At 48.0% G+C, this 27371-nt stretch overlaps 1 protein-coding gene across 7 annotated transcripts in view; it reads right to left on the bottom strand.

Annotated features, from left to right (window-relative positions):
- The window catches only part of SLC39A11 (solute carrier family 39 member 11), a 439134-nt gene that overhangs the window by 239684 nt on the left and 172079 nt on the right, over positions 1-27371 (bottom strand). For all 7 annotated transcript variants that reach the window (XM_073883184.1, XM_073883183.1, XM_025889875.2 and 4 more), the window contains exon 6: positions 7344-7514. In XM_073883184.1, the coding sequence (XP_073739285.1) occupies positions 7344-7514 (171 nt within the window). The remainder of the gene's footprint in view (positions 1-7343; positions 7515-27371) is intronic.

The raw sequence follows: 27371 nt of genomic DNA, 5'->3' as shown, positions 1-27371 counted from the left end.
GAAGGCAGACGCTTAAGGACTGAGCCACCCAGGTGCCCCGCCCTTGGCCTTTCTGATCCTAACTCCTGGGCTTGTTCCCTCTCCCCACATCACCCTCCTTGACATGTGAAAAGGCTCACGATCTGCCCGGGTCCTGGACGGTCCTTGCTTGGCGGTGGTGGTGACGGCCGGTGCGTGGGGGGCCTCGTGGGGGCTGCGGGGGGCTCGTTGCACACGCCTCTGCAGGGCACCCACAGAAGAGGTTCACGTTGCCCCCGCCGCTGAAACCTCCCTGCTGAACTGAGCCGCGGCATCTGGAGTGATGATCGCACCAACACTCCAGAGTGGTGCTGCAGACGTTAACACTTAACGTGGCACGCTTCAAAAAAAGGAGAAGCATTTCCTGAAGGTCTCTAACTGGCTCTGGAAAGCGCTGTGGTCTGCCGGAAGGACAGAAGCATAGCTCACCATAGCAAGGGGTGGGCTGGAAGCAATGGAGGGACGGAGCATGAGTCAAGCTCTTTCTGTGCCTGCTCATGCAACCTCGAGCCTCCTCTTCAGCCTCCCTGGGTCTCAGTTTCTAAAATGTAAAACAGGGTATAAATATCTAACTCATATACGCAGGGCACTTAAGGCCCCGGTGAGTGGCAGCCTCCAGCATTAACAGTGGCTCTTGCTACCACCGATGAGTTGTGGCCTTGTGTGGTGCTCCCTGCACTCGTGACCTGAGCCTGGGTCTCTGGCTGTGCAAAACACTCCTCCAGTTTTCTGGAAGCAGAACAATGTGACGGAGAGGCTGTTGCTTCAGTGATTTCACTGGAAAGGTCCCTGTCTAATGACAGAATTTTCTATCCGGTCTTGGTCCCAGGAAAATGAAGAGTCAGAAGCCTGTCCTCTCTAGCTCCTGGCTCCTCCCTGCAAACTCTAAGCGCTGCACCTCCAAAGCTGGCCTTGCAGCACGTGGACATCACACAAGGGGAAAGTGGATGCCCAGGCTCGTGCCACCAACAAGCCCCGGGATGTGTGAATGCCGCCTTTCCTGACAAAGGAGACTTTGCAGACAGGACTGTCCTGGGGAGTCTGCTTCTCTCCTTCTCCCTCTCCCTCTGCCCCTTTCCGCACCCTTGCTCAAGCACTCATTCTCTCTCTCAAATAAATAAATCTTTAAAAAAAAAAAAAAAAAAAGGAGGGAAACAGAATAGACACAGAAGAGAAAGCAATGTGCCCACGGAGGCCAAGACTAGAGTCAGGTGCGGCCACAAGGCCAGGGGGCCAGCAGCCTCTGGAAGCTGGAAGAGGCAAGAACAGACTGTCCCCACGAGAGGGAGCATGGCCCTCCCAGCTCTGTGACTTTAGCCCAGGAAAACTAATGTCAGACTTCTGGCCCCCAGAACAGGGAGGGAATAGGTTTGGATTGTTTTACGCCATTACGTTTGTGACCGTTGGCTACAGCAGCCACTGGAAGCTAATAAAATCCTCCATTTTGTTCCCAACCTGTCATTAAAACATCCTCAGTAAGATTATCTCAGGCATAAAGGGATAACTGTTACTTTTTTTGTAACACCCTTTTTTGTGTGTGTTTTGGGGGTTAGGGATGTTGAGGTGGTTAGGTGTTGGAGGTTCTCCTTCCCAAAAACATTTTTATCCTATGAGTCATTCATGATAGATAAGTTGCTAAATCTCACAAAAACATGAAGAAAATAGCAATCAGCCACAGTCCCAGGAATAACCAACCACTGTTGATATTTTAGTGTGTGAATTTGTGGGGTGTTGTTCCTTCGGGGGGGGTGTAAAAAAAAAAAAGCCCTTCTGATTAAAATTTTAAGCATTTCATGTAAAGCCACGAAATGTAGCCTAATAGGAACCATCAATGAAGACAAGCCAAATAATTAAAATCAACTGTTGTGCTGTTCTAGAGACACAGGCAATGACCCTAGCTCACTCTAGGTCACGGCAGCAACCAGCAAAGTGAACTTGACTCTTGATTCTAATGAGAGGACAATAAAAAGCGCAGGACTCAGCTCGCCTCCTCTATGGATTAATAAATAATTTCAAATGCAAAGGAAAGCCCTGGAGACCCATAGGAGTTGAATGCCATCCCTTAGCCCGTCTGGTTGGCCAAGGGAAAAGGGGAACTGGGACCCCCGGCTCTCGAACGACACCCCCCCCTCCTCCTAGGATGGAGTCTAGGTACCAAGTGCACCGGTCATTCCGCATGCTCGAATAGATCCTGAGCTCCAACATGTAATATGTGAGCTCCTAAAAGGCAGCCGGCATGGAGCTTCCTGCAAGCAGCTCCACCAACTGGGGGAGGCGAGACACCATTCAGCCTGATAAAATCACGACAGACGCAGACGCAGGATCAGCACGGCGTCACAAAGGAAGGGGTGATTAACACTGTAAAATACACGAAAAGAATATTGTACTGTCTGTATTATTTTTCACAGACTCACCCAGTGCCAGGGCTGAAAGGAATCATAGCCGTAATTTAACACGTGCGTGCGTGCACACACACACATGCACACACATGCCCTGAATCACCAAATGGAGTAGTGTCGAAGGAGATAACCTCTGGAAGATCCCTTTAAGCTCTCAATTTAACTTTCCAGCATACAAAGCAATGCTATAGTGCACTGTCGAGACCATAAGCCAATCATGAAAAGAGATTAGTAGCAACTGGATTGCTAGCTGATTTTTAATTCCACTCAGACACAGAGAGGGAGCTTGTTTTCCGAAGGCCCGGGAACCTCTGGAAGGCTCAGAGCCCTTGAGCCTGAATGATATTGCACGGAAATCACTTTAAGAGACAATGCCCCAAAGGCCACAGAGTTGCTTTCGCAGAAAACACGTCCTTTCCTCAGGATACCATGTTCCAAAGGACTCGAGCGCCCCAACGCGCCGATGCACACAGGCCAAGCCAGAGAAGTGACGTGGCATGCGGGGGAACAGCATCTCCACCTGCGGAGATTCTGTGTCTCCCACACGAGCCGGAGGGGCTTGCGTCTGATGGTCTACATCAGCCATGACGGTTTCCTCCTAAAACATTCAAGCTGCTTGCACGACTGTGCCTTTGTTTCTGGAAAGCGGAGATTTCCTCCCTGCTCCAGGGCTGTGGACTGTCTTCGTGAGGCCCAGGAACACCCAGAGCTGCCCGTGAGCTGCGTGTGAGGGGATCCCCAGCTCTTCCTAGGTTCTCAAGGACGACGGTGAGCCACAGGAGTCAAAGAACATATCCGTCCTTGCACGTGTGTATTAAATGTTAACCCACTGCCCCAGGTGTGTGTGTGTGTGTGTGTGTGTGTGTGCTTATATGTGTGTCCTCACACGCCAGAAACCTCCAGAGGATAGGACACTCGGTAACAAGCTTCTCCTTTTTACTTCCACGTTAAAAAAAAAAAAAAAAATTAACAAAATGTCATCCCCAGGACATATAAAACTGAGCCAGCAAAGACAAAAAAACTTCAAAAAAAAATCAATTATCCTTTTAGTCATTGTGAAAAGTCTATCTTCAAGCCCAGAGTCTCGGGGAATGTCAAAGCTCTAGTTAAATTTTTAATAAAGTATAACGGATAGCGTTAAAAAAGAGACCTTTTCAAAGGTCAGTTGGCGACAGAGAAGCTCTCAGTATGGTTTCCATCAAAGGGCAGGAAGCTGGACAGGAGTTAGCAGCCCGAGGCTCCAGGGATGGGCCCCGGGGGGGACTCGTCTACTTGCAGTTAGACCCTGGTGATGTCGTCGGTGCCAGGGCTTGCAACGACACCTACATGCCATCGATTCACAGCTGGTCTGAACTTCTCTCTGCCGCCCAGACTCTGGTCCTGTCTCCCAATTTGTACGTGCAACTATCTGATCGGTGTCTCCACTTGAATGTCTGCCGACAGCCAAACCTCGCCATCCAAAGCCGAGTTGTTGAAGTGCCCTTCTAAAACCTGCCCCCGTGGGGTTTTCCCCATCCCAGCTGGTGGCGACTCCATGCTTGCAGCCGGTCAGCCCTGAAACATCGGGGTCCTTCCTGGCTCCCGTCTTTGTCCACACTCCCTGTCTGCTGCATCAGCAAACCCCACGGCTCTACCCTGAGTGGACGCGAAGATGGGGGCCCTTGTCAGTGCCTCTGGCACACCCGTCTTAGTCTCAGCCACCTCTGTTTGCAGCTCGCATTCCTACTGTGGCCTCTGCCCGGTCTCCCCGCAGCTGCCCTCGCCCCTCCTGTGTCCAGTCTGAATTCAGTGCCTAGAGAGCAGCTTGGGAAGCACAATTCAAATCATATGCCTCTCTGCTCAAAACCCTGGGGTGGCCCATCTCCTAGAGTAAAAAGGAAAATCCTTACAATGCCTGTGAGTTCCACCTGGGGCAGGGCTGACCTCTCTGTCCTCACTTTGTGCCTGTTCCTCCCACTGACCCTACTCCTACTCCATGCTGGACTCCTGGCTACTCCTCAGGGGTCCAGATGGGCCTCTGCCTCAGGGCCCTTGCACTGGACGCTACCTCTGCCTGGAACATTCACTCTGCCCCAGAGAGCCGCATGTCTGACTCAAATGCAAGGTCTCAGTGAGACCCACCCTGACCACTCTATTTAAAATTGCACCTCCTTTCTGTAACACCTTAGCATCTCGTCAGCCCTGCTGGACTTGTCCATTCTTTATAGCCCCAACCGCCTTCAAACATAACATATAATCCACTTACTACTATTATGTTCATTGTCTATCCCCCTGCTATAATGTTAGTTACGGGAGGCTAGGGATCTTGGTCTGTTTTATGACTGATATAACTCAAGTACCTAGAATTCATTACTAAAATGCAATTAATAAAAGGCAAGACTGGGGAAGAAATTTACCCTCAAACTTCTCGATCCAGCAAGCTAGATGCTCCCCAGGTCATGGACCATTACACTGGGCTTCTGATGAAGCCAAATCAGCTGAGGTTCCTACGAGCCATTCAACCCTCATTTCAAAAGACACTTCCACATTCACCATAATAGGGACACAGGTTGAACATGAACTTGGGAATGCCAAGGATCCAGAAGAAGGTCTATTGTCAGGGAAGAAGCAACCTTTGAATTCGTGCTGATTGTGGATCATCAAATGTTGGTGTCACCCCATGCACCTTCCTGCTAACACATTTTTGTTTCTGGCCTTAATCCAAGCTCTCGCTGAAGTCAATAAACATTTAAAGATGTGAACTCTGACTCTCCCTAACCTTCTGTCAAAATGAGTGAGGACACAGTCCCAGTTGAGTCCATGGGAACACAGAAGGGCAGAGGCAGGTAGGAGATAGGAAGGGCTTCATCAGAGGAAAGTTTATTCCTGGCTTCTCAAAGCCCCGTGCTATGAAATCTGGATTTTAGAACTTTTGTATTCTTCAGGGAGACAGAGAATCACAACAGGATACCTCAAGCCAGTATAGTTATCTTATGTGACTGTAAACCCAATGGACAGATCTTTATTCATTTTTTTTTCTTTATTCATTTTCAACTAGTTAGAGAAACCTTGAGGGCCAGAAAGATCGCTACTATTATGACTGAAAAGACAGGTAAGTACCTTTTTTCTCTACTGAGTAGGATTTAACAGGTTGAAGGCGACTGTGGAGGTTTTTCAAGCTGTCCTCTGCCAAGCCCTAGGTCTTCCAGTGAGCTTGCTAAGAGTCTGGGGGTGAATGTGGCCAGACACTTCCACCAGCACAAACCTGCTGTGGTTAGCTTTGTGCGCTGGGGTCCCCCATAAGACTCTGTCTCAAGGAATACTGAATAGAAAGCTTTAGAAAAACCAGAGAGTCTGTCCACGACCCAATGGGAGAGAGCCAACAGGGAAATGAGAGAAACATGCTGAAGAAAAACTGGGGGGCAAACCAGTCTATACAATCGCATGACAGAAATTCATAAGACCAGGATACAAATAATAAGGACTGTGCTTCTCATCTAAGGGAAGACCTGAGCTTTATTGTTTGGAAATGGAGGGCCTGGGTGGCTCAGTTGGTTGTGCAGCTGGCTCAGGTCATGATCTTGGGGTCCTGGGATCGAGCCCCACATCAGGCTCTGTGCTCAGCGCAGAGTCTGCTTGTCCCTCTCCATCTGCCCCTCCCCCTGCTCACGCACACTCTCTCTCTAAAATAACTAAATGGACAAAATCTTTTTAAAAAAGCAATTGGAAACACAGTGTTCTAGACAGGTTTAGTATGTACTGGAATATATAACATATCAAAATTTTCATTCTTAAAAAATGACCCCCCAAAAAAAAAGTACTCATTGTACAAGCAGAAGGACACTGAGTTACCCAGAGGGGAATAAGTTCCCCCTTTGGCCATGGCCTTAGACCCCCTGCAATACTGAAGCCAGAGGGTCATGGAGCAACATCTACAAGAGCTTCGAAGAGAAGAACGTGCCTCTAGTCACTGCCCCATAACGGGGTGATGGGTTTGGCATTATGAACGGTGCAAAGGGCTCAGATAATATCTGTATCACCCGGGGACACTCCCTCAGTGAGGTTATTCCTAGAACTTGAGTTCCAGCACAACCAATGATGGATCAGAACGTTGAAGAACTCAAGCCTGAGGAAGTCACAGCCGGAAGGGAGAACAGGATTATTATTAATGCTAATTACTGTTACCATTTTCCAAGTGCTCATGTGGCCCAAGTTCTGCACCAAAATCTGTGTATGTGTGTGCACACGCGCGCTACAGCATCTCATTTAAGGATCGAAATAAATGTAATTCATTTTGCAAATGATATCCTGCTTCTCTCAGTAGTAGCTTTGTGCCCGTTTCACAGACGAGAAAACCAAGGCTCAGAGAGCTCAGGTAACTTGTCCACATACATGAGCAAGTAAGTGGCTGAGCTGGAATTCCAAGATGTGACCCAAGGAGTTCCTCAGGTTCCCTCAATTTATTTTTTTAAGAATATCTTTATTCTTTTTTATGCATATCTGTGTTTTCTTGTCACTCTAAATGAAGCATAATATTATTTTTGAAATAGAACGCCAACACATTTTGTTCAATTAAAACAAATCCAGAGACACAAAACAAATTACTGCAGCATGCTAAAAAGGATAGAGCTGGCAAGGGCATTTCAGACCGGTGTCCCACAGGAAGGAAGCAGGTAAGGTGACCACCAGTGCTGAACTGTACAGAACTCAGTATTTTAAAAGGGCGTTACGCAGAACCAGAGACATCCCGCACTTACACAAGCTGCACCCCATAGTGATAATGCAAGTTAAAAATAAAGTCAAGGAAGATTTGCATTCTGTCCCTGTGCCCCTCAACAAAAGGACCCACATCACCACTGTCGGCGCCCCTCTTCTGGCCAGACAGCTGAGCTGACCGCAACTTTCCCTTTGGGCCGGTAGCCGGACCATGTTGCGGCAGGACCTCACCTGGAATGTTGTGGATGGTGATGGCCAAGATGAGCAGGGTGATCCTCCTCCAGCTGCTGCTTCCAGGCTGCGCCGGGTTCCCTCGAGGAGGCACTGGGGCGGCAGGGCCCTCGGCAAGGCCCGTGGCCACCGCCTTCTTCCTCTGATAGGCCTCGCCGTTCTCGCTCTTGTCTGAGCAAAGACAGAGGGACAGGGAGAGACAGTACTTTGAAAATGTGCACACTGGCTTGGGTAAGCAGCAGCAGGGGGATGTTTTCCACCCTGGGAAAGGGTCTCCTCCCTAACTTCCTACTGGACCCCATGTTCTTCTGTTTCTTTCTTCCTCCCTCCCTCCCTTCGCTTACTTGCTCACTCGTTCGGCAAATACTCACTGAGTAGACACTCAGTGCCCAATGTACAGGGCCGGGAAGGGATAAAAAAGATGAAACTGGGGGTGCCCTAGCAATGCTTATTAGGGAGAAACAATATTGAGCGGTGATTAGGAGCTCAGATTCGGGAGCCAGGCTGCCGGGCTCACTGCTGACTCGTCCACTTATGAGCGGTATGGCATTAAACGAGCTGTTAACACTCTCTGTGCCCTAGATTTCTGAGTCACAGAATGGGATAATAATGGTACCTATCCCACAGGGGTATGCGAGGATTAAATGAGAGGCTCCAGGCAAGGGCTTTGCTGCTAAGTGCGCAGGTGTGGACCGTACTGGCTGTCACGTGTTCTCTCTCTCCCTATGGCATGACACCATAGGTGACCCTGCTCTCCTGGTCACGCTGCCTTATGGGAACCCATCCACATGCCAGGCCCAGCCAATCAGATTCCCTCCCAGGGGACTGGGGAAGGGGACTGGAGTTGGGACAGGCCCTGTGATTCAAGTGCGGATTCTCAATCCAAAAGGTCATGTACGGGCAGCCTGACATCCCACGCAGGACGGGAACAAGGAAGCAACTTGACAGATGATAGAAGGAAGCAGATGCACACAGGTACGCAGAGACGGGAAATGATGCAGCAGGCCAGCCGGCCAGAGGGACACACACACAGACAGACAGATAGACAAATGGCAGCCTGAGTGCTGCAGGACGTTCTGGCGCTCATGGGCTGACTATGGTACCCGGCCACTGGATTTCATGAGCTAACCAGCTAACCTTCCTTTCAAACCTTCCCCTTGGGGATATATTTGAAGGGTGTCATTTCATAGGCCAAGAGGTGATGCCAACTACCCATGGTCTCCTGGGTCAAATGTGCGCATTCCTAACAGAGGGAAATGGCCCGGGTCTGCGGCAGAGCGCCCAGACTGTGGTGGTGCGCAGCATGGGATGCATCTGTGGGAGCGGCGTCCCGAAGGAGCAGAGTCTTGAGCAAATCGCAGACATGTGGGTGCAGGAATGCAAAGGAGAGTCTCTCTACCATGAGTGAACACAAGGACCTACAAGTCATAACTCAGAGGTCATGGACAGGACACCCAAACGTGTTTGTAGGCTCCTCATCATGAGCAGGGTGACCATACCTCCCAGGATGGGCTCGCTTATGCATCCCGGGGGGACTAGGAGTGTCCCCTTTCACGCTCAAAGCGTCCTGGTTTGGACAGTAAACAGTGTGGCTTCTCTGGCTTCAGGAAACAGCAGAAGCTTGAAGGATACTCGGCTGTGCTGGGGGCCATCGCTCGCTGAGGTCAGTGGTCATCAACTTGAAGGGTAGGAGGGATTCTTTGTAGTGGTTCTGCTTCCCTTCTCTGTAAATTTTCCATAAGCAAAGGAAATCTCATCTCTAAGCTGAAAGTTGCAGAAAATGTTTCCCAAAGTCAAATTAAGAGACAACGGGCAACCATAAGGACCCTTTTGGCCATGACCGTGGGCCTCTGGCGGCGCCTCTCCTTACTTCTTTGGTGTAAAGCAAGGTGGGGTCGTTCATCTTACCCTCTCAGGGGCTTCACTTAAAGACCAGAATCTCGCTACATAAACTTGGTCGGGTCTTTGATGCCCTTTTTGGATGAACCCGCCTAAGTGAACATTGCTTTCTATTTCCAAAACAGGAACAAAATAAAAATAAAAAACAAAGCCAAAACACTTCGTTTGAAAATCATGTTGTGTTTGTTCACTCAAATCCAGCAGGTCAGCTTGAGGAGGAAGCAAGTGCCAAAGGCAGGCAGACTCAGGCTTCCCCAGGCCCTGACCTGTTCTCTCTCATAACAGCCAAATCTCAGGCTCCGGAGGGAGAAGAGGCCTTCTGTGGATCCTCCAAAATGCAGGAATACCAGCCCCCAAGCGTCAGCGGCCACAGCACACATAACTGGTCTCCGGGGACTGCTGCTGTCTCTGCTGGAAAGCGACACGTCCCAGACGCTATCTGCATGAGGTGTAGCTAAACACACTCACTGTGTGGTCTCCACATCATGTGTGTGTTCATGTGTGTGATGATGTACACACACACACAAGCACAGGACTGTCACTTGGTACCTCACAGATCACACAGCCTTTGTGCACGTATGCACACCTGTTTCTCAACACCCAGAGGGTGTCAACTTTTAAGCTGACAATACTTGACAACTCAGGCTGCAGAGGCTGGGCAGAAAACTGAGTAAACATCTGGGACCTCAAGTCCATGAACACTGAAGATGCAAGCAAAGCAGGCCCGAGTGCTGTCCAGGAACTAAGCCACATGGTGGTGGGGGGCGGGAGGGGGGGCACTCGCCTTCCTCCTGGACTAGTCCGAAAATACCACCAGTTCACTGGGCTTCCTTTGAGTACACACACCTGACCCAGCCCTCCAATGGGCGTTGATGGGGCGGTGGGGGTGAGGCAACTCCTCCCTCTGGGATTTTACAATTTAAGAGAGAACAGACAGGGAAGACATGAATAATTCCTTTAAATCCAAAGGCAGAAATGTACACTCTCTGACAATCTCTGAAGCAGGCGCTTATTTTTGCAGGGTCACAAAAGGATCGGACTCTGAATCTCCTGCAAATAATGCACAGAGAGCAACAGGGATGGGGACACCGTTAGGGAATTCCAGCGGCGAATGATCGAGAAGCAGAAAGAGTTGTTAATGGAGGTAAAGCTGCACGGTCCGCCTCGGGGTCCCAGAGTGTGAAAGTGCCTTCCCTAGTGGGACATGGCGGGGGGGGGGGGTGTGAACACCTGATGTGCTTGTTCAAGGTAAATAAGCCACCATTCGGTAACAGCCTCTAATGAGTCTGCAATGACGAAAATTAGTCCAAATAAATCACTACAGAGAGTACGGATGCCTCCTGAGCAATGAATCTTCTTGCCTCCCCCAGCAAGGTGAGTTCAACCACTGCGTGTCAAGAAGCAGAACAACCAGTGCTGTGGGCAAAGGGTGACCACCTCACGGAGGCAACCGCCAAGCCTGGTGTGGGCCACAGTGACAAGACCCTGTGAGACTGGCTGGGAGGGAAAAGGTTCGGGCACTTCTGAAGTAGGATTGGCAAAGAGGAAGGACATTTAGAGATGGAAGAGTCGATGTCAGTTCAGAAATGCAAAATGGTGTCAGTGACATCAACTAATCGGTGGTTCTAACAACTTTTCCTCAATCCTTCCAAAGGCCCCACAAAGCAGAGATCATTCCCTCTAACAAATAAAGAACCTGAAGAGCTGAGAGGTGGAGTTAACTGGTCCCAGGTCATACAACCTGTCCCAGATGGATTCAGGAGGCAAGCCAGGTCTTTGCCTGCAGAGGTGACCTCTTAACCAGAGTCCCGCTGTTGACTTGGGGTGGGCGGTGGAGTGTTGATCTGCTCCTTTGCTCCCCAAGAAGGGCGTGAGAGCTGTCACTGCCGTGACATTTAGGAGCTCGAAATCCCAGATGTTTGGCGTGGAAATGTTCAGGGTGCAGAGAGGGTCTGGTGAGCTTGCATCCTGTGACCCCAGAGGCGGGAAAGGCTCTGTGGAGATCTCCTGTCTATTGTCATTCCCACTCATAGACAAACCTGGAAAGGATGCACAAAAACAGTGCTTCTTAACCCCTTGGCTCTGCTATTTCCAAGTGTAAAGCAGCTGTAAGTAGAAAATAGTTATTAACACCAAGCACGGAACACAGGGTTACAGTTCTTTCAGGAAGGTAAAAGAAAAGACTTCAAAGCTGACCATTATCCAAAGAGCTCTTTTTCTTCTTCTTCTTCTTCTTCTTCTTCTTTTTTTTTTTTTAATTTAGACTCCAGCATCTAAGAATCCACACAAAGGGACTCACTGCTGGGGCTCGGCCTATCGTCCCCCAATTTCATCTTTTCTGGGCAGGCACGGTGTTGCTGCATTTGAGGACCACAGGGGAATAGACAGACCTGGCCAAGGCTCATTCTTCCTGCTGAATCACAGGGTGAACTTATGTGACATTCGCACAATAGCGCATGTGAGTCTCATCCCAGTACATCGTATTATAGGGCAAAGCTGTCCCTGGTGCCGTGGGCACAAGCTAGGGGACCATCACGAACCCGCTTGCGTGGGGAAGACCCATCCTCCTCAGGGTTTGACTTCCTCCCCGGGGAAGCGAAAGGTGCTGAAGTCTCTAGATCAGTGGCTCTAAACCATTGTGTATCAGCAACTGCTTTTGAAAGTACGGTGGAAGCTATGATCCTCTCTCCAACAACAACAAAAATACAATTTTGAAAGAATTTCTGAATCCTTATGGATTCAAGGACCTCAGACCGAGAACATAATGCAAGATGAACGCTATGTTAACCTTTGTTTTCATAACCCATGGGCCCAGTCCCCCAGGGACACAGGATGTTGTCCCTCTGATGATGTAACCAGCCCAATGATGGAACCTCAGTCCCCAGTGAATGTGGCAACACTAATTAACAGATCACCAGCCATGAGAGCTTTAAAAATATCCCCAAGACATCAATGGAAATGATCTGGTTGAATTAGCACAAATAGGCAAATCCTCATCTGCAAAGCACAGAAAACTTCAAACCTCTGGAGAAACAGCTTTTTTCTAAACCCCCACTTACAAAATATAAAACAGAGAGTAGTCAGTGATACATATTCATTACGTACTAGATATGCACAAGCAAGATCAAAAGACCGATCCAAAGCAGGGAGAGAGGATCTATTTACTTATATTTTTCCTTCCTTCTTGTTTCCCAGAGAATCAGAATGATTTGGGGGAAGAAATTTAATTATCATCATGAGTGTGACAAAGCTTGCTAAGAATTTGGTCCTGTTCTTTAATCATTTATGGGATTAGCATGACCTCCTTTATGTAATTAATGCTTAATTTGAACATGAAATAATGACTCGGCAGACGGTAGCATCAGCCTTGGCACGTACAGAAATCAAGGCCCATGGAGGTCCTTCTTGACAGCCCCATGGAAATTTCAGAAAGAGCCAGGTGGTTCTCCCAGTCTTGGCAGATGACACTTCAGCACAAAGACTTCCAAAACTAAAGACTCTGTCTCTAAACCTATCCACACTCATACTGTTTCCCTTTTATAAAGCCATAAACATAACTCCATTAAAGAAAAGGCCTTAATATCCCTACCACAATGACTCATTTGTTCTTACACCTTGTCCAGTTCATGCACATTCATGTTTTGCATATTTGCAGTCATTGCAAATGGTGAGAATAGATGCAGCATCACACTGCCTGCCACAGGATGTGGCTCTGTCAACCACGGGATGTGGCTCTGTCAACCATGGGATCATGGCTCTGCCAACCCTGGGATCATGGCTCTGCCAACCAGGGGATCGTGGCTCTGTCAATCATTAGCCATAAGGCTTCAGGGAAATGCTGGCTCTGTGCCTCAGTGCCTTTGTACTAAAATGGGTTTAATAATCACATCTTCTTAGTAAGGTTGTTATGAGAACTAAAATAAAGGTCAAGTGCCTGGCACAGTGCCCAGCACATGAAAAGCACAATGAATGTTAGCAATTCCTATCCGTTATACATCTTAACGTACAGTTTCATATTCCACTTGTTTCACTTAAAACTACAGAAATATTTTCTACATTTCTCAGCCTCTGTGACTCGAGTTTTTAATGCTTTGAGGGACTTTAGCTTAGTTCTGAGCCCATCATTTGCAAAACCATTTCTTTCTATTCAAGTTTGAATGGTCACTCTTTTCCAGATACTAAAAGATGCAGTGCCCGTGCCCTGTCTTGCCACATGGAGGCATACTCTTTTTGCTCCCTCCCGCCCAGAATGGGCACCCACCCAGGGGAAGTATCTTCTTGACCTCAGGTACTAATTGTTTTATGGCTTCATGATTCATATAGACCATGGGAGCATAGGATTGACCTATCCCAGGAAACACATCCTAGCACATGAGGGAAAGTTCCTATTGCAGACGGGGAATCTTTGTGCAACAATCCTTAAATTGTCCATGTGCTTGCTTATTATAACTCATTGTTGGCCAACAACTGGTTTGCTAAAATTGAACTACAGTGGAGCTGTATCACGGGTGCATTTTACAAATGCAAATGCAGGTACATGCCTTTGAAGATACAGCATGAAAATTCCCTTCATGTATCCATCGCTCCCTTGATCCCTTCCACTATATTTTCAAAGTGATTTGGGCTTCGAGCTCCGAGAAAGAGAGAGGTGTTTGTTGAAAATGGTAAGAAAATTTAATTCTTGGCTTTTGATATTCTGGGGAGGGGCAGGTCTTGGTGGTTTAAGGAAGAAAAAGGATGTTCGAGGGGGTCATTTTGACTCTTGGACATTTTTTGCCTCAAATGCCGTCTTTAGAACCCATGGGGCACTTGGGACGCAACTCAGCTGTCAGGAAGTGGGAAGGTTTGAGTGCTGGAGGCTGGCGAAGGAGTGCAATCTCTCTCTCCATGCAAACAGGGCAGCCAAGAGGATGCTTGTGGCGCCTTCCCCCGGGGAGAAGTTCCTTAGCTTCCCTGAGCCCTATGAGGCTACTCACCCATGAGTGCCCTTAGATCTTCCAGAAGCCCTTGAAAATGCCAGCATAAATGCAGCAAATGTGAAGTCCTGGCAGAAAGCCAACAGCACGCCATTCATTTAAATGTTGCCCATTTCATAAGTTTTATGGGCTTCAGTAGTCAAAGCAGGGCTGGCCAGCCATTTGACCCCCCGCCCCCCACCACTGGGCAGGTGTCCCGAATACAATATTCCTGCCAGTTACCTCATTCTGACTATAAAGATGTAAGTGCATATCAAAGTAACCTTGAAAACCCTAAAAACATACAGAAGAAAATTTAAATCGCACATAATCACATCACCTAAAAATATATATATGTTTGGAGTTTGGTGCATTTCCTTCCGTGCTTTTCTGTATGGTTTTTACATAACGGAGATATCATATTATACGACTATAGACTGCTTTTTGTTCTCGCTAAACATAAGCATTCCCCCTCTGACTGAAAACTCTTACAGCCATTTCAAGCAATACAAATGATTATTTACATTCTTATACCGTTGGGCATTTAGGCTAGTTCTAATTTTATTTCTATAAATATCCCTGCAAAACCTTTCACCTGTATAAACAACGAGAAATTTGAACAAAATTCCCAGAAGTGGAAGTCAGTGTTGATCAGAGGGCTGGGATACATTTGGCTAATTAATTTCCAGAAAGGCCATGCCATTTACACTCCTTTGAGGCAGAGTTTGTGAGTTCTTGTCCTGGCATTTCTTTGTCAGCATGGGTATTTCGCATTTAAAAATAAATGTACTCCTTTATGAAGGAAATGACATTTCCCTTGGTTTGTATTTCTTTGGCTACAGGTGAGGTTGAACATTTTTCAGGGTGTCAGGCATATTTCTTTCCTCTTTTGTGCAAGGTCCTCTATCCAAAGGAGGCCTCTTTAATGACACATGATTAGCTAACTCCTTGCAGCCGTGGGTAATTTTCCAGTGATTCACTTCTGCCTGTGGATGGCCAGTGAGAGTAGCAGACCTCACACACCAGCCAGATGTACCCACCTGGCCAACTTGAGGCTCTAGCCTCTATTTGATTTATTTTTTAAAGATTTTTTATTTACTTGAGAGAGAGAATCCTCAAGGAGACTCCCCGCTGAGCGCAGAGACCGACGCGGGGCTCAATCCCACGACCCTGAGATCATGACCTGCGCCAAAACCAAGAGCCGGCTACTTAACTAACTGAGCCTCCCAGGCGCCCCCTAGCCTCCATTTTTAAAAAGTTCCTCTTTGACATTGCTCAAGTCAGCATAGTGCCTTCAAAAAAAAAAAAAAAAAAAAAGAGAGAGAGAGAGGGGGGGGTCATCTGTTTTATTTATGCTGCTAGCTGGAATGGTCCAAAAGCTACTTTTTTCTCTCAATATTAAAACACTACATTTTTCAAAAGCAGGGGATGTGAGAGCTTGCTTCCCTAGTCTTCTTTCTACCCAACGACCCTAGGCTTCTTGTGAGCAACACAGCAGTTCTGTGAACATTATATATATGGTGAGACAAATCTAGTGTGGACAGGATCCTTGCGAGGGCTTCCAGATTTAGCAAATAAAAAGACAGGGTGCTCAGCTGTACCTGAGTTTCGGATAAAACGAAACTTTTATTTTGGTATAAGTATATCCCAAGCAATAGTTGGGATATACTTATGCTAAAAAGCATTCTTTCCTTGGAATTCAAACTTAACTGGATACCTGTATTTTATTGGACAGGCCTACTTGGTGCCCCATTCAGGGTCTGAGTTCTAGGGGGGGAGACGCCGTGCACACTGATGCACTCTACTCTGAAAGCAGCCACTCACTGCGTGCAAAACTGTCCAAGGAGGCACTGCATGGGTCGTGCATAATCCAGGGCAGGAAAAGATGAAGGAAACTTCAAGAGAAGATAACCAAAGCATTTATTAGGCTTAGTTACTAATCTTTGGGCAGAGAAGCATCTGGAGTTTCAGAAATAGGATGCAAAACATATTTACAATCTCTGTAACTAGAATAGATGTCTCCATTTATCATTCGAAAGATCACCAGTCACGGGATTATCAGAGGGTCAAATGCTACCCGGGTAAGGAGGCTGGTTCGATTGCCTTGTCCTTTCAGTCCATAGTTCTCAGGCACTGAAAGTAATCCAGGCCTCACCTAGGACGCTTACAATTGGGCAAGCCACTGCTTAGTGACAACGTAGACCCAAACAGATCTGCATAATTGGTAAAAATTAAATATACATCAGAAGAAGAGATGGGTTTACTCTTAGCGAAAGATCTCTCATCCATTAAGCAGACCACCCACTAAAGCACTGCCTGTTCCAGATGTCTACCTAAGGTAATAATTTCTACTCTCAGGCAAGGGAGCCAAAACATCCAATAAGATTAAAACGTCCACCTACCAGGTCAGCACTCTACTGTGAAGGCACAACCAACCAATTAATCAACATGATCGCATTCCTGATGAATTGACTAGGGTCTAAAACTAAATCCCAGGCAGGCTCCAGAGCCATCTTGCTAGCTCTTAGTCCACCCTGCACGTGTGTGTTCAGCACAAATGCCTCCATGGGAAAGAGATCATCACAGGTTTGGGGGAGTCCACCAGCAAAAGACATTTGCTGCAAAAAAAAAAAAAAAAAAAAAAAAAGTCCCAGCCCACTCATCAGAGAGAGAGAGAAAGGGCATTCTGGAGAACACCAGTGCTTATAAGAGCTTTGCAAAGGACTCTCAGCTGACTCCAGAAAGATGGGAGCCATGCCCTTAACTTATGTGGTTGTCAATGATCAGGTCAGGGAGGAGGCATCCAGGAGAACAGCACCCATTTCCGGGCTTGCGTCCACTAGTTAATATTAACTTAAGAGTCGCTTGGCTTACTTTCCCCTTTGAGGTAATGCTGTTCTGCCATCCCCCCTGGTTCTGAAAATAAAGATTAACAGCCTAGACCACTGTATCTTCAAGCGTGGAGTGAAGACCATCCATTGCTGGGTCATGGTGAGAACTTATAAAACCCACCTTCTGGAGCCCATCCTAGAGTTACTGGATTGGAACCTGTGAGAGAGGGGCCCAGGAATCTGCCGTGTGCCCTCTCCCTCCCTCGCCCCCAAGGCAATTCTGATATAGACTGAATTTTGAAAAATTAATGTTTGAGACCACGTAAGTACTACTTAACCCAGGTACTTCCTCAGTCTCTAAATTTACATCAGTCCAAATATTACCACCCAGTTAGATATCTCGAGGTCATACACAGGGATACACCTGATCCTTAGTTCTGTCTGGGCACCTAAGAAGACATAGGATTCTGCCAAACACACAGTGGGGAAGGCAAAGGAACTTAAGACAAGAAGGTGAAAAGTAATTGTATTGTCTTGATAGAGACCATCATTTCCTTATCAAATGAAAATCCTTTTTTTTTTTTTTGAAGAGGATATGGACCATCATAAGGAAAGACAACCACCAGCAGAATTGAGAGAAAAATCAATTCCCCAAAACCAAGGTATCCTCTCATCTTCCCTTGGTCTCTGCAGGGTCTCTGCAGGGTCTCTGTAGGGTCTCTGCAGGGTCTCCGCAGGGTCTCTGTAGGGTCTATGCAGGGTCTCTGCAGGGTCTCTGTAGGGTCTATGCAGGGTCTCTATGTCTATAGGGTCTCTGCAGGGTCTCTGTAGGGTCTCTGTAGGGTCTATGCAGGGTCTCTGCAGGGTCTCTGTAGGGTCTCTGCAAGGTCTCTGTAAGGTCTATGCAGGGTCTCTGCAGGGTCTCTGTAGGGTCTATGCAGGGTCTCTGTAGGGTCTATGCAGGGTCTCTGCAGGGTGTCTGCAGGGTCTCTGTAGGGTCTCTGCAGGGTCTCTGTAGGGTCTCTGCAGGGTCTCTATGTCTATAGGGTCTATGCAGGCTGTCTGCAGGGTCTCTATGTCTATAGGGTCTATGCAGGGTCTCCGTAGGATCTATGCAGGGTCTCTGTAGGGTCTCTGCAGGGTCTCTGTCTACATAAACCCTCCCGCTATTTCTATCTCCCAGTTCTTCTCTTGTCCCAGGAGTTGGTCCCCAGGAATCAAACTGACACTAGCAAGGAGCACTGTCAGCGGCTCCAGCAAGAGAGCACACACGTGGACTGTGCAAACACACAGCACCGTCGTCTGCAAACTACAAGAGGAAACGAAATCTTCCTTTTGCCACAGGCTATGTAACTGAATGGAAAACGCAGTGCTGGAGAGAGGTTCATGTGAGACTCAAATTGCATAAACATTTCTTGGTTTGGGGGATTTTCTTGTTTTTCGGGATACAAACAGTTGACCCTGGAACGCAGGGTAATTGCTGGAAGACAACAAAGACAGGAAAAAATAAGCACAAGTTGGAAGATTCATGGTTTGTTTTCTGTCTTTGTTACAAGGTCAGAGAGCTGAGACTTTACCTGGATGCTGGGGAGAATTTAAGTCCACGTCTACATTCAGCAGGGAGAGTTTATCGGGCACAGGCCTCGGTGAAGGGCAAAAGAAGCCAAGTCCATCACCGGAAGTGTACTGGGGGGCTCATGGACCCCCCCCCAGGGAGGCCACAGAACCCACCCTGGAACCCCAACAGAGCCAAGAGAGACCAGGACTCCTGCTCCACCAAAATGCCACTAGATACCCGCGGGGCAGCACCTCTGTCCTCAGTGCTGGACGCCAAATGCCCCAGCTCGGGTCACTGGCACTGAATGCTGGCCGCTCCCGCTGGAATGACTTTGCTCTCAGCTCCATCTAACTGGCCAAGTCATGGTCAGCTCTAGCTACAAGAGAGGCTGGAAGTCCAACTTCTATCCTGAGAGCCAGGCTCTGTCTTCCACCAAGACATCCAAGATGGAGGGAAGGGAGAGTCCCCAACATAGTCAAGGAGTTCAGAAGCTAAGCTGCTAGAAGGGGAGAAGGAGGGAGAGAGGAAAGGAAGGAGTAGGGAAGACTACCATAGGGGAGCTTTATGCATGTCCTTGGACATCCATGTCTTTGATACACTGGTCTATATTAAATTTGCACCAGGTTTCCTGCTCTCTTTAGAAAGCCACAGTTAAATGAGTTAAACCATGGTAGAGCACTCTCAGGTTAACTCTATCTCCAATTTTCCAATTTGTACATAACCCTACACAAGTCCCAACCTCTAAAGGTCTAGGCTTCTTCCAACTGTAAATGAGCAGAACGAGGCCGACTTCAGGGCCCCTTCCAGGGCTGATTCTATGCTCTGCCACAGCTGGCCTACGATGATCACTCATCCAGGGTGAGTAGGAGAGAGGGGCTATTTCCATCCCCAGTGTTCACTGAACTCTGTTCTAGCTCAAGAAATTCCCCAAGATGAGTTTCAGGGACAACACGTTCCAACTGTTCATAAAATAAGAACGTCCACCACACGAAGAGCAAATTCATTTGCCCAGAGGAATTGACATCTCTTTGTGCCCTAAAATGAAAAGCATTATTTTCCCTCTAAATGTATCAAAATATTTTTGACAATATAAGAACTCCCCATACATTACAGGAAATACAGAATTTACTGATAAAGGGCAGAAGAAAACAAACAAACAAAATCCTTCACCACCCAGAGGAGACCACCTTCAAAAAAATCCTGACACTCTTGTTTATATTTATACTGTATCTGTAGAGATGAGCACGCACATGTTTAGGTGGATCATACAGTTCTAAAACATGACTTCACGTAGCAGTCAAGTGTGAACATACTCCAGATCATAATATATTCTCCCATGTCGATGGTGCTCAACCAAATTTCCATGACCCGCTAGAGGTCAAGACGTGAACAATGCAGAATTTCCAGTAGCCAGAGAACTAAGAATATATACTCAAGATTTGTTTCTTGTTAGAAGAAGAGATGTGTGGACTGTCCAAATCATTTCAAAGTCTGGCACAACCAGTTACCTTCCAGGCCTCCAATGAGCTTTGGTGTTGAGAGTAATAAAAGCAAGCTGGGCAGGAATTCTAAACAGGTACTTTACAAATGGCTAAATGTTGGTTGAACTTAGAAGGGTCAATATTTATTGTTCTGAGACTTCCATGATATAAATGTTATCTTCAGGGTGGTTTCTGAGCCCTTCCTTCTTCAGGTTCAATTTAAATGCTATATTAGAAAGAACATGTGTATTGGGGTGGGTGGGGAGTGGGGGGTGGGGGGAGGTTCTTCTGCAGCCTGATTTCCATGATATTTAGTCATTTTCCAGGGCATCACTTGCTTGCTGTCTGTGTGCAGGTCCACCACCTCTTGGGTCTGTGAGCACCGTGAGTGCCTGAGTCCATCTGGCTCACAATTTTATCTCTAGTGACAAGCACCAAAGAGGTACTTAAATATTTGTGGAATGGATAACGAAAGCCAATGGCGCTCTTTCCCAGAAAAGTGTCCACATAATCTACACAGAACATTTTGCTCGTATTTTCAGAGTTTATGATTTTATTTAAGGTTAAGACTCATTCTGCAGCATCCTATCCACTGACAGACCAACATTTGTATATCCAAATGCCTATCTTATGGACATACATCTCGAGGGTCGGCAAACTTTTTTGGTAAAGGTCCAGATAATAAATATTTTAGACTTTGTGGGTCATTCTGTCTTTCTGGCAAACTACTCAACTCTGTCGCTGTAGCACAAAGTGGGCCAGAGACGATATGTAAATGAGTTGGTATGTCTGTGTTCCAGTAAAACTCTTTTTACAAAAACAGGTAGCAGGCCACATTTGGCCTGTAGGCTATACTCTGCTAGCCCCTGATACGGATTATTAAAAGCAGGATTTTTAAGATTTATTTAAGATTCATATCTCTTGGTCATCAGTGGCCCTCATGAGAATTATTCCAAAGCCTTTCTGTTCCTCAAGGAAGTTAATTACCTGGGTCCACCCAGCCGCTGTTGTGGGTAATCCAGCTACATATAAATCACCATGGAAATCACTGGTCAGCTTGACTAACTCAAAAGAAGGGTCCAGAGAGTGGCCACCATGACAGAATGCTGTGTCATATGGAGAAGGTACCCTCGTGGTGCCCATGCAATGGTTTGCCTTGACATTGGTGAGGGTTGTCTGTTTTCTCCCCCAACACTCTGAGCTTTGTATGGCCCATCCGGACTGGCAGGGGCCTGATAAACCAATGGACGAACCTGAGTTCAGCGTAACTGGATTTCCAGGAAACACTATGCAGTGGGTAGAACTAGACAAATCTCACTGTGGACTTTTTCTGCATACTATTAGAGGTGCCTATGAACAGAAGACACAACTTTGACCTCATCCCCACCAGGGGACAAAGAAAAGAAGAAAGAGGAGGGCAGAGTAGTTCCAGGGACAGTAGAGGACAACCTGGAAAAAGGACAATCTCACCTTCAAAGACATGTGTAATCACCGACCCCACCATGACACATGGCAGCCCAAGATGACCTCAGGACCTTGCCTCATGACCTCCTCTCCCTTCCCAATTCAGGTTCAACCATCACTGACTAAGTGCCTATTCCGCACCTTGCCAAGACCCCACATGTGTAGCTACCTAGAGAATTTATCTTCTTTAATCCTAGAAGCAACCCTATGAGGTAGGTTCTTTCAAATCCTATGTTATGGAAAGGAATAGGTTAGCTCAGCCACCTACCCCAACATTCTTCCTTTCAACTAGCCACCCGGCCATTATTCCTGGCTCTGCCTTCTTCATGGAACTGACCGGTCTACCCCTTGTTGGGTGGGATAGGGGATGTTTCTTCCCCACTCCTGTTTCCCTCAGGAGGGACTTTCCCCTAAATATTCCTGGTCTTTTGTCCCGCACTTCACACCTCCCCGTGGAGACAGAGTGAGTTTCTTGAGAGATGAATGTGGGGAGGTCCACCCAGCCTCGCCCGCTTGCCCTGAGTGCCAGGGTGTCCCACTTCTGGGTTAGGCCTCCGTGCTGCAAGGTCCCCTAGTAGGTCTGTGAGCTGGTGGGTAAATCGGCCTAATTCTGCAGTCCATCATCACAGATCCCACTCCGATGCACATCAAAGCTGCAGCCTCTAGCCCAATCTTCGCTGGCAATAAGGGTGGAATTTTTATTCCCCTCCGCCTCCTTTGTGTCTTAAAGTGGATTCAGAGCTCAGACAGCGAAGACTGGGGTATGTTCAGCACCAGGCCTCTCCAAACCCAGCTGCTGACCCTAAGCCTAATCTAGTCTGCGGAGCACAGTGGTCAGCTCGGGGGCTGACCCATATGACTCAAGCCCGCCAGTCAGAGCCCTTGGTCTACGGATATTGCCCCGTGGACACTGGCCCCTGGGCTGAAGCCCAGTCACGCGAGCAAACACATGGGAAACGCGCCCACTGGAGAGGCTATCGCGACAGCGCGGCCTCGCTGTTCAGAGCCCAGGCCTATTGCTTCAGGCTCCCTCCCCGCCCCTATTCCGCAGGCTTTCAGTACCTCTCCCCAAGTTGATCTGGCTTTAGCTGGTTGAGCTGATTCCTGTGTCACCAGCAACCAAAACAGAGGTCTGACTAAAAGAGGAAGCCCTTAGCTGGTGAGTGATCCCGAGGACGGCCCCGCCATCAAGTAGTGGGACAGAAAGTCCAACAGTCCAACTGCGAGCTCCTGACTGCGCATTTGGGGTTGGTTCAACTCGTCCCTCCAGCACCATCTTCCCCCTCTGGCAGAGCCTCCACCTCCCCAAAAAACCCAAAGCCCCTCAATCTACTAACTCTCCAAAGCATCTGGGGCACGAACGCTCCTTCTACCACCCAGGTGCCTCAAGACGCCTCTGACCACCGCGCCCGCTGCAGCTATGGAGTTCCCTGCGCTCGCTCCCAAGTGGGAGGATGCACCTGCTCCAGGAGCCTTGTTGCCGGGGAAGCCTCCTGAAAGGACTGGATTAGCGCTTCTGAAAACAGGCCTCAGGTGGGAATCATCTAAAAAATTTTTTTAAAAAACCCAGATTCCCAGCCTCGGTAGGAGACCCAGGAGGTCTGTACCTCCCGGGGAGAAGGCTGCCAGTGGGCATCTCTGAAGGCTCTGGGGTGGGGGCTGATGCAGCGGGGCCCCCAGCCGGCCCACATGTGAGAACCACTGGATCCCATAACATCGGCATCCTTCCCCGGAGAACAGGCTCTGGGAATGCCCTTCATCAGCCCCTGCTGCTGCCACGTCCCCTCCTGAGACCACCCTCCTCAGAGCGCTCCTGATGCTCTCTGTTCCTCAGGCACCTTGTATCTTCCTAGCCTTGCTTATCGCTGGTCTCTGCAAGAACCCTGCGATTGGGACAGCAAATGGCCAGCTTCAGGTGACTGTCAGCACTGCACACTTCACCCCAGGCTGCCAGAAAGAACAGACATTTCAGGGCCAAGAGGACTCAAACTTGGCCTGCCAGCTCAGACTGGGGTCCACCTTCTCACCCAGGACTCGCTGCCCGTGCAAGTCCCCAGTTCCCCATGCGGTCTTTTGGCCATAAGTTCGGGCCACATTAAACACTCAGCCCCCAAAAGCAGCCAGTCTTCTCAACCCAGCCTGTCCCGGTCCTTGGCCACCCACATTTCAACCCAGTCCAAAAGCCTATCCAGAGATGAGCAGGTTCAGGAAGGGAGGAGCCCAGGGGAGCTTAGGAGAAGGGCAGTGTGTGCAAGTAAGCACGGTGTCTTCCTATGGCTTCTTCTCCTTTGCCTCAAGAAAGCCCTCCCTTGCCAAGCCTGAAGCCTCCCAGACATGGATCAGATTCACAGAAAGCCACATGAAGGACAACAAGGGATTATTTGGAGGTGGGACAAGTGGATGAGTTGCACCTCAGCAGATGAGCTTACTGGCCAGGAAGACGTCCCAGCAGATAAAGGGGGGGAGCAAATGGCACAGCACTCCCCAAGGATCAGCAGAGACACTTTTCTGAGGGAGAGGATGCGCTCGTGACAAAGTACATTCCGCCACAGAACCTGAAGTGGGCAGAAGCACCTGTATTCCTACAGGTAGAGAACCTCTGTGGTTAGTGCAGCCCTGCAAATCTAGAAAAGTGAAGCCCCATCAAGGACATTCTCAAGTTGGGTGGGCTGATTTCCAATCAGCCTGGGCTTATAAGTAAAGAGCAATTAGCACATCATCGAGATGCGAATAATTTACACATCATGTAAATGCAGCTAAATGTTTGTCTCTGAAAGTCTCTTTTCTTAATTAGTTAACTATTTCCCCAGCAATATTCTCATGCTATTAACCTCTCCCAGAAACATTTCAGATAGAGTGCAAAGGTAAACTTCAGCACAGCCACCCACTGCTAAGAAAAAACCAGCTCTAGGGGCGCCTGGCTCAGTCGGTTAAGGGTCTGCCTTCGGCTCAGGTCATGATCCCACAGTCCTGGGATCGAGCTTGGAGTTGGGCTCCCTGCTCAGTGGGAAGCCTGCTTCTCAAACCTCTCTCTCTCCCCATGCTCATGCTCTCTCTCTCTCTTGCTCACTCTCTCTCTCTCTCAAATAAACAATAAATAACATCTTAAAAAAAAAAGAAAAAAACAGCTCTGCAAGAACAGGGACCAAACTAATATAGAAAAACCAGACCCCCAGACTCATAGGTGCTCTCCGCAAAAAAGAACACAAGTCACATCATATCTGGGTAAACTCCAGCCAAGGTCTGACTCATGGGCGGTGGGCGGACTATGAAGAGAAAAATCTGGTGTCATTGCCAGAGGGGCGCATGGCAAACACGCCTGGCAGTCCGGGTACCAGTCTGCTACCTTTGCCTCCCCATTCACCGGAGCAGTAAAAGTGATTCGGACACGGAAGCCACCTGTTTCCCTCGCCAGGATTAACGGAGAGGAAAGCTACAACGGGTGTGAGTCCCAAAAGTTTTCCTTTTATTCACCTTTTTTGGCATGTGCATGCTGTGTGTATGTGTGTGTGTGTGTGTGTGTGTGTGTGTGCGCGCGCGCGTGCACATGGGGGGGAGGAATATGCATGTGTGCCCACATGCAGATTATCACGAATTTATTTGATTTGAGGTGATCTGGTGGTTTCTCCCGACCCTCTCCTGGGGACGGTCAATCAGAGATGGACGGATGGCGTGGGCAGGCAGGGGCAAGGTAGACACAGTCTAAGCAGCCGGCAGGCTGGCCGATGGCATCCTGGGGGAAGTCCATGGTGGACTCTCTGGCACATTCCTCTTTTCTTACCTCTTCAGACTCTTCTCTTTCCCCTTTCTTCCCAAAGCAATGACAGAGAGGATTCTCTGTGAGAACCTGAATTCACTCACTGCTTCCCGGCCAGTACATATCCCAGCCCTACCGCTTCCTGCTTATGTGTGTTTGCACCTGTCACTTGATACCCCCTGTACCCCAGTTTCCATGTTTGCCATTTGGGATGCTAATATTACCCGCTCTAAAGGACCGTGGTGGGGAGTAGATGAGAGTGGGCGCGGGCCTCCCTGGCCGGCACGCATCGAGGGCAACACAAGCCGTATTTGAGTGGTTCCCACAATGAACTTGAATTGCATTTATAAAAATATAAAAAGAAAGGCTAATGGCGTGCTTGGTACACCTAATCCGTTCTTAACTGAAATCCAAAAGGGCAGGAGGGCCACGGTAGGGGAGAAAAAAATTAGATCATCATGGGATTTGGTGCAGATTTTTCAAATACCTTCAGATCCCCATACTCCATGTTTGTGGAGTAAAGCCAAGCCTTGGCTGTACTGGGAATGCTTTTTAAGATTCAGTCATGTTGACACTTTCAACTTTCACAAAGGGTCACCAGCTGCTAAAGATAATAGAGACTTTCCATCAATACAAGGAGAGGGCTGGTGCCCTTTAAGTTCATCTATGCTGCTTTGGAATACAAAGTAATTTCCTCTCTCTCTCTTTTTTTTTTCTTTCCTTTTCCTTCCTTCTTTCTTTTTTGAATAGCAGATTTATTCATCTAATGTAGCTTACGTAGACTAACATTAATACCAGTTTGCACTTCCTAAAGAAACGGTACTACCAGAGAGATGGGGATAAAGTAGGTCACTAGCATCCCTGAAGTGTGCTGGATGGTTGCTTGTTATCAGTCCATAGGGAAGACAGACAGACAGACCGACAAACTGCACATGTACAATGTGATTACATAAATACATACATGATTCATATGCTATATGTATTATATATTCAATGCTATTTCATTAAGCCATTATATTTCTGTTTTTAAATTTAATGTCTTTAAAAACTATATACATATAATTTTTAGGAAGTCACCTTGGAAACTGAAACGTAACGGTTTGGTGAAAGAGCGTCCGACAGCTCATTGCCGGGAAGAATGAGCACCCATTCTTTATCCCCTAGATCGGCCGCAAACCTAAGTAAGAAGGGGAATGACCAGGAGGAAAATTGGTTTCTGGAAATCCATGCAGCTCCCAGGAGGAAGACACATCTCTCTCTCTACCATTTTCTTAAAGCTTTATTTATTTATTTTAAAGAGAGAGAGAGAACAAACAGGAGGCGCAGAGGGAGAGGGAGAGAGAATCCCACCTAAGCAGACTCCACGCTGAACCCAACATGGGTCTCAAGATCACCACCCAAGCCAAAACCAAGAGTCGGACACTTAAAAGACTGTGCCATGCAGGTGCCCCTCTACCATTTGTGGTTAAGATTTGAGGGCTACCACATCTTCAAAGGGTGGCTGTCTTTGTGTAAGGACCCCAGGGGGCATTACGCCCAGATGCCCAGCTGCCTTGGAGGATGCTCTGCGTGGACCCCAGCGTGGACCCCAGCATGGGAAGCTTATTTCTTGAGCCCTCTGCCTTCTGAAGCAGAAGTGCTAGGTCAGACGGAAGAAGACTGACAAGTAAAGCTATCTGTACTGACATGCGGTCGCTTGGAGCTAAAAAGCAAAGAAAAAACACAAAAACAAAACAAAAACCCTGGTTCTGAGAGAGCAGGGATAAAAACCATGGGAAGTCACATGGAGTGGGGCTTACCTGTAAGACCAGCGCTGCCCTCATGTTCAAGGGCGACCCCGCTTGGTGAAATGGTAAGATTAAACAGCGCACAGCAGAAATGTCTGCCAGGCTGGGGAACAGACCTCCTCATGCTGTCCCTACTCAGACAGCGACCACAAGGGACACGTGAAGAATAGCTTGGTCTCGAGTGGGAAAACAAATGCCTTTCAGCAGAGGTCTGGAGAAAGGGAGATGTGCGGCTGGTGAGCGCTCTGTATTCCTTCAGCTTCCACTAAAAGCAGAAATGCTTTGATGAAAATGAA

Source organism: Callorhinus ursinus, unplaced genomic scaffold, assembly GCF_003265705.2.
Source record: "Callorhinus ursinus isolate GAN/ISIS: 27379988/994484 unplaced genomic scaffold, GSC_fseal_2.0 scaffold50, whole genome shotgun sequence".
NCBI lineage: Eukaryota > Metazoa > Chordata > Mammalia > Carnivora > Otariidae > Callorhinus > Callorhinus ursinus.
The sequence above is the reverse complement of the archived record's forward strand: the minus strand, read 5'-3'. Positions and strand labels throughout refer to the sequence as shown.